The following is a 13,560-nucleotide window of genomic DNA, read 5'->3' as shown; positions in this document are numbered from 1 at the left end:
CAGAGCAAGGCTCCATCTCAAAAAAAAAAAAAAAAAAACCAAAAAAACCAAAAAAGACTATTCTTCATCCTAGAATTAAATATATGGTAAGAATAGTTTTCTTTAAGGCATGGAAGTTTTGTGTCTAATTATATCACCCTCTAGGATTAGAATCTTTATTACAACAATGATGTAAACTGGGGTACCTGGAGCTTTTCTGCTCCATTTGTCCGCTAAGCTGTGTCCTTCCCAGCCACTCAGCTTCATCAAGATGTCCCCTCTCTCCAGCATCACAGCAGAGAGCACAATAAGATGCTATATGAAGGCCTGGCACCCTGCATGACCTAGAGTTTGCTGCAGCCTGCTTTTTCCAGATACATTCTCCCTCATCATAAATGGCATATTCTTCCCACAGATTCCCTTAGGGCTAAGGCATAACCCTTTGTGGCTGAATATTTTATTTCTCTAGAAAAAGATATGTGGGGACCACATTTGCAGTTGTGTCTACCGTAACAACACAAGTCATCAGAGGTGACTTTACCTGACGTATTTTAAGGTTCGTCTCCCCATCCAGATTAGCTGTTTCAACATAACACATTGCCTGAGGTTCACTAAGGAGAGAGAAAAAAAGAGCCAAGTTTCATAAGGTCCTTTCCACAAGTTCACAGCTTAGAAAATCTCTATTATGGAATCTGTGTCTGCTGATTGGCCCTTCAAAATAAATTGTTATAAATAACCACGATAGTAGAGTAGTGGATGAAAAAGGAAACACACACTCATCTTTGGGACTCAGCACCAGTAGAGAGTGATTTGCCCAGATGATCTGCCTTTGTAAGCCCCACATAATGACTGCTGAACCTCAAGAAGACAGGAATGAACTGAAGATGAAAGAGAAGGGGAAACATGTGATGTCCCCACTCAGACCCAACTACTGGGTTCAGGCAGTCCTTCAAGTCTGGGGCTGGGCCTGACCAAAAAGGCTGCCCAAGGCATGGCCAGTAGAAACACACATTTTTTGAAGAAAACAACAGCCAGAGGAGTTGAAGGATCGAGGCACAGGCTTGGCAAGGCTTTAATTCTCTGCCATTTTTACAATCTCAAGGCCAACTTTCTAATCAAAACACCTAGCATTAAGGACAGAAAACTCGAAGAATAAAAATAAGCATAACAGATATTATAATCCTATTTCTAATCTTTGAGTTTAGCTAAGTTCACACAGTTAGTGATTAACCGCCCCCTGACTCTTCCAACTAAAAAACCACTAGTTTAGGTAAAAATCCCCTAGCACTACCTTTATGGGCTATATGGCCTTGGCAAATTGTTTAGTCTCTCTGTATCTCAATCTTGTCATGTACAAAGGAAGGCTATCCAAGGTTATTGGGAAGATTAAGTGGGACAACCTCCTCAACACGTTGTTCGGCACACAGCACACACTCAGACACTAATAATGAGCACGCTGGAAACATGACGTCAGCTAAAGCAATCCGGTATTAAGACCAAGTTAAAAAAAAAAACTGGCTGGGCACTGTGGCTCACGCTTGTAACCCCAGCACTTTGAGACGCCGAGGCGGGAGGATTGCTTGAGGCCAGGAGTTCCAGAACCAGCTTGGGCAACATCTACAAAAAAATTTTAAAAATTAGCCTCTACAAAACAATTTTAAAAATTAGCCAGGCATGGTGGCATGCACCTGTAGTCCCAGCTACTCAGGAGGCTGAGATGGGAGGATCACTTGAGCCCAGGAGTTTGAACTTACAGTGAGCTATGATTGAGCCACTGCACTCCAGCCTGGGTGACAGAGTAAGACCTTGTCTCCAAAACAAAACACACACACACACACACACACACACACACACACTCAATTTTCTAGGGTCACAGCCAAGACTTAAAGCCTGAACTATCAAGTGATCAATATTTTAATATTTCTAAGAGTTTCTTTGTTGTCAATCAATATGGACAAACATAAATCTTGCCCTGTGTTATTGGTTCTTTTTCCCCCTCCATAGGCCTGGAGTCCTATTTTTAAATCTATTATCTCAAGCAGAAAATTAATGCTTAGGCTTAAAATCCAATGAGTGATTAACTTCAATACAAGAAACGCTGTCTGCAATCAAAGAAAATGCAAACAGCATGCATATCTATGATTCCCAACAGTGTATAAATATAGGAAGTTATAGTCCTAACGTCATACAATTTAATCTTGAATTCAAGAATAGATGTCAATTCTTGCCCTAATTTTGGTTTTCTTTCCTAGCTATGTACTTTCGTGTACCAAGCCCAAAAAAAGTCAAGAACTGCACTGAGTGATGATTCCTTCCTAGAATAAAACTACCTAGAGAATGTGAAAATGATACTTGGACAGAAAAGGGGCAAAACATGGGTGGATGAAGAGCAAACACCATCTGCTGGTCACGATTACGCTGAGAAAACACCTGTGGTTCTTGAACAGCTATCAACGTGTAGCACTGGGTTCTGCAGGACAGACTGCTGGCAGGGCCCATCAGGATACAGATTCTGAAATCTCAGATATTCTGCAACCTGACATTAATGAATGGACCACTCCACTGCTCTTGACTCAGTATCCCTATAAATAAGAAAAACCCCCCAAATAGCCAGGAGAGTAAGTGGAGTCAATACACATAAAAGAGTTCAGAAAAAGCACAAAGGAATGAATGTGAGAAAGAAACCAAGGGTCACGGCAGGAGAAGGCAAATGACAAGAAATGGAAGAATGGGACAGAGAGAAGATGGTAGAAGGGAAGAGGCTGCTCAAGATTGCCCCAGGCGCTGCTTAATATTTTATTGTTCTTAACATTGATTGCAAAAAAGGTGCCCACTAGCACAGCTAACCTGGAGGACAGCAGGACCACATCTGCTGGAAGATACTGCCCATTGACGACCTTCACAATGTCTCCCACTGCCACCTAGAGAGACAGGGACGAGGACAGAGGGGCACGAAAGAAAAGAAACAAAACACACATGGTGAAAAAGGTGCTTAAATATTTGGAGAAAAAATTATTATATAACTAAGCCATGAAGTTTAAGATGGAGAAGCCCAAATTATTTTCCTTGACAAGAACAAAAGGAAAGTGCTTCCATGCAGACACTGGTAATGTTGCCTTTTTTTGCAATGATGTTTAATAAAAAAGGAAAGGGAGAGGGAGAAAAGGGCTAAGTCAGAACAGCTACAAAGATCTCGTTTTCTTACAGTTATCCATCCATTTACAAATACTTGAGCATTTCCATAGCTGCACACAGTAGGGTAGAAGGGTCATGCACACACCACCAGAGCCAGCCTAATGCCTGGGCTCAATCCCCACTGCACCCCTGACGAGCTGTGTAATGATGAACGTTATGTAAACTCTGTGTGCCTCAGTTTCCTCATCTATATAATGAGGATAAAGGCACATATTTCATAGAGTGACTACAAGGATCAACTGAGTTAACACACATAAATTTTTCTCTGTTTCACAAATTGAGGTGCAGAAAACAAAATAACTTGATCACAGTAATACAGCCACTGAGTGTTAGAACCAGGATTCAAAACTGGGCAAGCTGCACAGAAGGCCAATCCTCTGATTAAAAGGCAACAGTAAATTCACACATGAAAAGTGCACCTAAAAGTCCCCCTGGAAATATACCACATAAAATGGAGAAGATTTGTACAGCCTCAAGAAATTCCCAGAAAAAGGATCATGGCCAAAGTCAGAGAGCACCTTGGGGAACAGACTCCACTAGACAGAAGATCTCAAGCCAAGGAAAAGGGCTGTAGTCTCCAAAATGGCACCATGGCCAAGTGTCCACAGATCCTTTCAGTAACATCGCAGAAAGCACTAGGGTGGAAAGAACGGGGGCTTTCAAATCAGGCAAGCCTAACTCCAATCCTAGCTTTATAGCCGTGTACTAGCTTTGTGATCTCGGCAAGCTGCTTCGCCTCTCAGCGCCCCAGCGTCTCACGTCTGAAACAGGAAAACAGTGCCACCGGCCTTGTAAGGTGAACGCAGTGACTAAGGAAGTATACATGGCACCTGGCATAAAACAGGGCCATATAAATGTCAGTCTCCATCAGTGGGAGTATAATTGAAAGGACATCATGAGTGTGAAGGTCAAGGACATTAGAATTCTCTGATGATACCAGAAGACCATTCCTAGTACAGTAATAATTGCAAAGTTCAAAGTGGGCATTTATGCTTTCTATTTCCTATTCTAACCATGTTACTGTTCTCTTAGAAACCAGGAATTTCAAGTGATACGATACTTGTGAAAAACTGCCGGATCTTATAAGCTAGCAGGTGCCCATGTTTAATTTTCTGTTGGGAAAAAGGTAAATCTACTGAAAAGTATCCTATTGGTGCTTTACGTTGTTTATTAAAGTGTCTGGGGAAAATGCCACAAAGCTGTTTTAACAACCACCAGTACAAAAGGAATGGATGTTATGTGAATTGAAAGTGTTTTTTAAAAGTAAAAAATATTTTGGCCAGGTGCAGTGGCTCATGCCTATAATCCCAACACTTTGGGAGGCCAAAGCAGGCAGATCACTTGAGGTCAGGAGTTCAAGACCAGCCTGGCCAACACAGTGAAATTCCCAACTCACTAAAAAAAAAAAAAAAAAATTAACGGGGCGTGGTGGTGGGTACCTGTAGTCCCAGCTACTTGGGAGGCTGAGGCAGGAGAATCACTTGAACCCAGGAGGCAGAGGTTGCAGTGAGCCAAGATGGCACCACTGCACTCCAGCCTGGGCAACAGAGCGAGACTCCATCTAAAAAGAATAAAATTAAATTAAAACTATTTCATATGAATAGTTTAATTACATATAAAAATCAGAAGAAGTAATTAGTAAAGAAAAAACACTAGACAAGAAAATTTGTCATGTTTTCAAATTAAAAAAGGCAGTGGATTTTTTTAAATTCAAAGTGGGAGGAGAAGAGAAATTATGGCTTTCTCTCATCTTTACTCTCTAAATAAAGAAACATTCCTATCCCAGTAACCAAGTACTGAGAAGTTTTGTGTACATAAGAAACGACTTACTTGGATTTTGCTTGAAAAAAAAAATTTTTTTTTGGTTGTTTGTTTTCTGTTTTTGAGACAGGGTCTCGCTCTGTCACCCAGGCTGGAGTGCAGTGGCGCGATCAAGGCTCACTGCAACCTCCACCTCCCACCCTCAAGTGATCCTCCCACCTCATCCTCCTGAGTAGCTGGGATTACAGACATGCACCACCACGCCCGGCTGATTTTTGTATTTTTTTGTAGAGATGGGTTTTGGCCATGTTGCCCAGGCTGATCTTGAGCTACTTGAGCTAAAGTGATCCAGCCGCCTCAGCCTCCCACAGTGCTAGGATTGCAGGCATGAGCGTGCCCGGCCTGGAAATGGTTTTAATGTTCTTACATGATTGTTCCTTGTGTGTGCAATACTCCCTCAAAGAATTAGTACAGTGGGAACAGAAATTCTCCAGATCCCTGAATCCACTCTAGCCTCAGAGAGTTCCTCAAGTCTCTTAATTTTGAAGAAGTAGCTGAAAGATCTTCTCGAAGTCAATCAAAGCCACCGAGATCCACCTGAGAGCTGCCTCTTGGCGCTCACCAGTGACTCAGCTACAGCCCAGGGGACAGCAGATCTGAGCTTCAGCACTTCAGATTAGATTATTATCATTTTGGGGACCTTAAGGACAGCCAGCTTCCCCTTGCCTGACATCTCTGCCCTCTCCTGTATTCTCATCCTCACACTGAACTACTCACAGTTCCGCAGCTAGTTACCCCCGATTCACCCTTCAAGAGAGCAATAGAGCATCTCTGGAGGGCAGACTTTCCTGATCTGAACCACTGGGTCTAGGTAGGTGGCCCCTCCCAGTTCTTCCCAAAGTGGAAGCTTTCTCCTACACAAAGCTCAGCAACTGCACTGTATTAGGTTAGTTGCCTCTCTCTCCCAGGACAACTGTGGTTCTTGAGAGTGCTCCCTACACCATCGGCATCAGCCTCAACTAATAATTTGCTTAAACGTGCAAATTCTAGGGCCCCCACCTGAGACCCAGTGAATCAGATAGCCTGGGAGTGGGCCCAGCCATCTGGGTTCTAGCAGCCCTGTGGACGGTGACTGGGATGCCCACTGAAGTTTGAAACTCCTTCAGGGAAGCGCTGCGCTTCATTCTTCCCATGCCTAGTACAATCCCTGGCACATGCCAGGAGCTCCACTGAAATAAACCAAGTAAATACATTTTAAATGGAAATAAAAATGCGTGTGGTACAGTATATAACCGGTGTTTCTTTGTTATTGTTGTTTTTCTCCCAAATGAACAATGGAAACAGTCATGAGTTTTAGGAGTCTGCAAAGCCGTCAGCTCCTGGACCACAGAAGACCATCAATCAGAGACCATCACTCCATTTTCTGCTGTTTCAAGTAACGTCAGGCCCTCTGAATCCAAATCATTCTTCACTCTAGCTGATACTGATACCTTTCTGGGGAGTGAGTAACAAGAGGAACCCTAGAGAAATAGAGGGGCAATTTCCACCTGGGAGAACCCCTGAATTCCTTCAGCACTGGGACCATTTCTCCCACTGTGAGTCAAGAATTCCCAACCTCCTGACCAAGAACCATGACCTTTCCAAATGTGCAGTTGATGAACGTTTGCAGCATAGGACTTTAAGATTGCGGCAAAGGTTAAGGCGTTACTGTAAAACACTGTAAAGGAGAAATTTCTTTAAAGGGTGGCGGATTCTCCTAAAACAAAGTAAAGTAAAACGAAAACTAAAGCAAATGCTGCAGTTACCATATCACGGGCATTTTTCAGATGTAAAAGACTGCAAGAGGCATTTAAAAACATTGTTTACTAAATGTTTAGCAAGAAAAGCTATTTCAAGTTACCCTTCTAAAAAGCCGTTTTCTTTTAAAATCATATTAATCAGCTTTGAATGCTGGACTAATGAGAGTCATCCCCCAACACATCTTGTGTCCATTAAGAAGGTCCAGCTAAAACACTCATTTAAAAAGCTAATTTTATCAGATATAAAATACCTAGATGGTATGGCAGATCTCTTCTAAATTTTCTACTCATCACCATAAACAACCAAAAAACCACACCATTCTTCAAACTTCTAAACCTCATACTTCCAGGGACGTGGAAGCAAAGCTTTCCTTGCTACTATTAAGAGCAGCTAACTGCTGTGCTAGAACAGAAAGAAACGGGGTGGTTTCTTACCCCCTTTCCACCACTCTGTAGTTAATGACCTTTCCACCCAAAAATGTTAAAAGTGAGAATCACAAATGCTAAAAACAAAAATAAACTTTAACTTAGGTTAAGACAACAGAGGACCAGGGAAAATGTTTCTCAAATTGGATTTAGAAACTAGAAAATACTTTGAGATTTCAGAAATGTCAATCAGGAGCAATGAAGTTCATAGCTTGAAGTGACACATTGGGCCCTTACTAGAAGGGGCAAGGGACAGAATAAACATGCATCAGGTCTCAGTAGACCTCATAGAAAACTCTACTATGACTAACACAAACTTTATACTGCAATCAAGACCAGCAATTCATTACACGTCTTCAAACCAATAGTACTGGTACATCTTTAAAATTAGTTTTTACCTCTTTCCACATAATGGTATGCCACATACCATTTCTTAACACTGAAAAAGAGAAAAATAAAATATTCGTTAATACTGGTAATAAATTGAATCAGCTTCCTAAAATCCAAAAGCTTTCTTTTAGAATTCCATTTATTAATTCTAACATACCCTATCTTTAGCCACGATGGCATAACATCAGCACCCCTACCTCAAAATGGAACACCAATGTATGGTACGTACCTCTGTAACATATATACATTAATGCATACACATAAATGTTTATGTATGTATGTAAGTGAAATCTACTTATTTTCAGTCCAGAAGAAAAAAAAAGCCTGCTGTTCCACAATTAAAAAAAAACTGAACAGCTGGGCGCAGTGGCTCATACCTGTAATCCTAACACTTTGGGAAGCCAAGGCAGGCAGATTGCTTGAGCCCAGAAGTTTGAGACTAGCCTGGGCAACAAGGTGAAACCTATCTTTACCAAAAATACAAAAATTAGTCGGGGGTGGTGGTGCGTGCCTGTAGCCCCAGCTACTCAAGAGCCTGAGGTGGGAGGATCACCTGAGCCTGGGAGGTCAAAGCTACAGTGAGCCATGATCATGCCACTGCACTCCAGCCTGGGCAACAGGAGTGAGACCCTGTCTCAAAAAATTAAACAAACAAACAAAAAATTGATGTTGTAGAAATAAAACAATGAAAACTAAAAGAGGGAAGTAAGGAGAGATTATAAATGAAGGACGTGAATGCTTAGACTTTTTATGGACATAAAAACTGTCTAGTTCCTGAAAATTACAACCTTTTCTAACATTCTAAAATGCACAAATGCTGTTCAAACTTAATTATTAGAACTAAAATTACGTTCAATTTTTTTGTTATTTTACTATTTCTTTAAAGTATTTTATAGATCATCTTGCCAATTTATCTCAATACCATTCACTACTTATTTAAAATTCCTTAAATGCAGGCCTTATTCTTAAGTTTTCCACTGGAAAAAGTGATTCAACCTGGGAGCTTACCTATTGTTTTCTTTTTGTTAACTGCATTGTCTGCCTTGTGTCGCTTCTGTTACAGAAAGAAAAAAAAGTTCTAACATTCAAAAGTTCCACATGAATAATTGAAATAGCAAACAAAACAATCAGGAAATTACAGGGGACAAGGAAACTAACTGCCAATAATGCTCATGCTGTAAAATTCAGTTAGATAATTTTGTGATCTATCAGCACTCCCTAAGTTTAGAAGTGGTCTCCTCCAGTTTCAATTATTTTACTTTGGTTCTAGCACTTGGAAGTACAAAACTTTTTACTCCTTGCTTTAGATCAGACTGAAATGATTATTCAGTGTGATAAACCCAGCAAAAAACAGCCAACTTCATTTTACTGATAAAGTAAATTCGCTTTGACGTGTACAGGTTGAAGATCCCTTATCTGACATGCTCAGGACCAGAAGTGTTTCATATTTCAGATTGTTTCAGATCTTGGAGTATTTGCATATACCCAATGAGGTATCTCCAGGATGGGACCGAAGTCTAAACATGAAATTTATTTATGTTTCATATTCACTTTATGCACATAACCTGAAGGTAACTTCATACAGTGTTTATAATAATTTTGTGCAGCCATCACATGAGGTCAGGTGTGGAGTTTTCCACTTGTGGCATCATGTCGGCATGTAAAAAGTTTTGGATTTTGAAGCATTTCAGATTTGGGGTTTTTGGATTTAGGGATGCTTAACTTGTATTATATTTATTTACATACCTATTCCCAGAAAGATGCATATATGTTTGTGAAATCAAGGTGTGTGTGTATGTAAGGGAGGAGAGGAAGATCCAGAGACAGAGAGACAGCACACGCAAACATATATATATATACACACACACATACACACAAATATATATGGGGAGACAGAGCAAGAAAGAGAGGGAAAAGGAATATAGTTGTTGAAGCCAGTGAACATGGAGATACACTAGGATGATTGTGAGGGGAGAAGATTCTTGTAAAGTTGCCTCAGGCAGAGCGAGACAATGCTGCCATCCTAGACAACATAGCAATCCTTCATTTGCTGCCCAAATTGGCAAGCTCTAAAGCAGGCTATAAGGAACATCAGTGATAAAAATCAATGGGCCTCCAGAGACCTAATATTTGAAAACAAAGTTTGAACTGTTTAGTGTCACTGTACAGGTATTTAGGACACTCTGAGTATACCTTCCCTCCCCGCAAAAATACCATCAGTCATCTAAAGAGGCTGGTTAAACTATAGCCCAATTTCCTGCCTTGAGTATATCACCCGAGGCAACACATAAGTTATTATCTACTGCATACAATGATTTCATTATCCAAAAGCAAAAACTTACAAAATCTTCTACAATCTCTTTGATGCCTGCAATTGTTAAAATAATGATCAATGGCACCAGGGTGGTATATCTTCCTGTTGGTGATACATCTGGAATTTGCTGGAAGATAAGAGACCACAAGTAGGAAGTTGGCACATTAAAAATCCTCTCCATGAACAGAAAATTATGGCAGTCACGCACGGTTCACACTTTTGCAGTTCTGTTCCATTTCTGTTACTCAAAAATAATTACCTTACTTTAAAAACTAGCTATATATTTTACATATTTTTAAAAATTTTATCCAACATTGGTTATGTGTTTGGAACAGAAAAAGGCTTAAAAGTATGGCCCTAAGGCCACTTTTCAATGCCTCTTTCAGTCACTGCAATCATCCTTAAGGCCATACCAAAAGAAATCTCCCTGTATACAAAGTCAGGCTTGTTCACTCTATCAAACAATGACTGGAGGAGGGAAACAAACTATATTCCAAGATTATAACACTTTAGCAGCTAAGGAACTTTTAGCAAAATCTCATTTTACATGTAATTAAAGTGAATTCCAAGGAACTGTTAAAAAACCATTACCTGTAATAAGGCAATGAAGAGAAAGAAGGCATTAGCAGCTCTTCTAATCTGCTCATACAAGAATGGAGGTAGAAATGTCAACACGCTGTACTTGGCCGTACTGTAAGTGCAAAGAAAAATAATACTATCAGTTATAGATTTAAACTCTAAAACACAAAAACAAGACAAGAAGTTTAGAAAGTTTTACAAATGGTTTAAAAAAAAAATGTTTCAAAACTCGAGACAAGGAAATTGCTGTGTCTCTTCTTCTAAAGAGCTTTAGTTTGTAAAATGGCGCCCCGATGAGAAAATCTTCCAATGTGGTCTTTGTTTTCCACATTGGAAGATATACATGTGCTTCTTTAATTTTCACACAACATAAGCAGAGACATCTACCCACCTTCTAAGAGCTATATGCTATGAACAGCAGGCATGTGAATAACAATTCGATGTTCCCTCTGGGTACCCACCACAGACGTTTCATGCTTCAACCACACCCAAATAAATTCCATTCCTTCCACACACCCTTTATTTGATCATGTTTGCTCACACTTTTGCTTCCACATAGGACATCCTCTCCCTTACACCCTACCTGTCTCTCCATGACTAAAGTGTCCTTCTTTCCACCCAATCTTACATCTTTCAGTAAGTCTGGTCAAATTTATAATGACATTCCTCATGCAAGCCTACAGTACAGTGTTTACACCTATATTATATAGGTGTAATGCTTTGCTTAGTATTTTATCTATCCCCAGAACAGATTATGGGAACAACAAGAATGTTTACTTCAATTCCATATGTTCCTAGCACATAGCAGATAGTGAGTGAACAGTGAAATAACCCAAAGGCAAAATGAACCAAACCAGCTGTGGCTGCTCACACGTTTCATTCAAGTTTGCACCATAAAAGTACCTATATGATTCCTAGCTCACCCTCTGAAGACATCACTCTGAGCCTATTCTTAATTATAATATATTGTAGCAAGATTATCCAGCAGGTTTTCATCATTCTGAGCAAACTATAGCAAGGACAGAAAACCAAACACCGCATGTTCTCACTCATAGGTGGGAATTGAACAATGAGAACACATGGACACAGGAAGGGGAACATCACACACTGGGGCCTATTGTGGGGTGGGGGAAGGGGGGAGGGATAGCATTAGGAGATACACCTAATATAAATGATGAGTTAATGGGTGCAGCACACTACATGCAGCACACTACATATGTATACATATGTATACACCTTCTACCTAAGGTGCTAAAAATGTATGTGATATTATACAAAGACCACTTTTTAAAGAGTCAAAACTTAAACAATATATAACTTGAAAGACTATCCCTGAATTAGCTAGAAATTTGCTGACATGGATCTCCTCCTTGTTTACATGGACCTGTGGCATAACAGGATGTCACTGTGAAATTTGGCCAGAATCAACAGCTGACATTAAGCTCATTAAAAAGTAGGGAAAATACACAAAACTCATGTATGTGATAGCTCACAATACAAAGTCTTCTTAACTATGGCTTAGAGGACAAAATCAAATGGAATATCATGCATACCTCTATAGCAATCCTGACCACTGAAATAAAGCAATCAACATTTGTCAGCAAAAAACAAAAAGAAAGTTCACACATACTGTAAAATAAGAGTGTAGAAACTATCTTGCAAGATAGCTTGATTATAAAATTTGAACCTGAGATTCCATCTGTATAAACCAGATACACATGCACACAGTTGGCACATTACCCCAGCTATATATGAACATTTTCCACTTGAGCAAAATGCTGACTGTGCTTAAGGACCTACATATCCCTGAGAACCATGAAGATGGAGAGTTGAGGAGGAAAGGAATCTTGCTTGTGGCAAGAAATGAAATATAAGAGGGTAGAAGTGTAGAGGGAAATGCATGCTAACTTTTACTCTACTAGAACTAGAAAAATGAGCCCAGATGCTTGCATCTGAGATAGAGTAAGCATGATCAATAATTCAGAGAAATTAACATTCATCCAGGAAAAGGTTATTGTGTGGCATTAAAATAATTGCCAAAATATATAGCCATTAGCTGTCATGTTACAGAATTAAAGATATAACACTACAAACAGCTAAAGGCAGCACCTATCAAAATGAGTCTACCAGAATATTGCAGGACAGTACTTCTCGAACACACCAGTCTCCTGGAGAGCTTATTAAAATGCAGATTCTGATTCAGTAGGTCTGGGGTGGGCCTGAGATTCCACATTTCTAACAAGTTCCCAGGTGAGTTCAATGCTACTGGTACAATGACCACACTTTGAGTAGCAGGGATTTAGGATAATTGCTGAGGAGGTAAATTTGTTCAAACTTCCTATTTGAATTTAATTCAGCAGAGCACTATAAGGTGTAATACAATGAGGTTTCTGGTTCCAAAATGGTGGCATGGAAGCAAGCTGGCTTCATTCCCCACACAGAAAACAAAAACCAAATTTACAGCACTAAGGTTATCACCACAAATATTCCAAAACTAAAATATGAGGATGAGACAGTTCTCAGTGCCACAGAGAAGTAAAAAAGCTCCAAGTAGATGGTAAGAGAAGGGGACATCCACAGCCAAGACACCCCTCTCCCCAATCTGCCGGCACCAAACATGTGGAAAATCTCCCCCGACTCTTAGTTTAACACTGGAAAAAGGGAAATCAAGGTGACAGGCAGCTTCCCCATCATCTTGAGTTCCCTGGCAGGATACCTGTTCCTACCTCAACTCACAAGAAGCATGGGGAGTGCCTGAAGGAAGAAATATCCCTGGGGACAGCCAGAGCCAAAGTGAGGAGGCAGGACTACTATCCCCAACTCTGGAAACTTTGCTCTATAAGTTGGCCAAAAGAGATACCAAATTGGAGTGTCTGCTTAGCAGCACCATGCTGTAGGAGGTTCATCCCACAGGTCCCCTGAGCACAAACCCCTAATTCACCTTCCCACACTGCTAGGCTATCCCCTTTGGCACCATTTCTATTTGGGATGGGCAGTGCTCCAATCGTTTATTAGAGTGGAGACAAACCTGGGCTTAAGGCACCATCTAATGCTGAAAAGGAGGCAGTGACCTAATGGGAAAAGAAAGAAATTCAACAGGTAAATTACAATGAATCT

General features: G+C 40.4%; 1 protein-coding gene across 1 annotated transcript in view; it reads right to left on the bottom strand.

Moving 5' to 3' along the window:
* The window catches only part of LOC100453345 (phospholipid-transporting ATPase IB), a 534,685-nt gene that overhangs the window by 29,635 nt on the left and 491,490 nt on the right, over nucleotides 1-13,560 (bottom strand). The window contains exons 11-16 of the mRNA XM_063715074.1: nucleotides 10,456-10,555; nucleotides 9,893-9,991; nucleotides 8,559-8,604; nucleotides 7,559-7,599; nucleotides 2,827-2,900; nucleotides 521-590 (exon numbers count right to left, since the gene is read on the bottom strand). Coding sequence (XP_063571144.1) covers nucleotides 521-590; nucleotides 2,827-2,900; nucleotides 7,559-7,599; nucleotides 8,559-8,604; nucleotides 9,893-9,991; nucleotides 10,456-10,555 — 430 coding nt within the window. The remainder of the gene's footprint in view (nucleotides 1-520; nucleotides 591-2,826; nucleotides 2,901-7,558; nucleotides 7,600-8,558; nucleotides 8,605-9,892; nucleotides 9,992-10,455; nucleotides 10,556-13,560) is intronic.

Source organism: Pongo abelii, chromosome 14, assembly GCF_028885655.2.
Source record: "Pongo abelii isolate AG06213 chromosome 14, NHGRI_mPonAbe1-v2.0_pri, whole genome shotgun sequence".
NCBI lineage: Eukaryota > Metazoa > Chordata > Mammalia > Primates > Hominidae > Pongo > Pongo abelii.
This window is presented reverse-complemented; position numbering and strand designations above follow the sequence as displayed.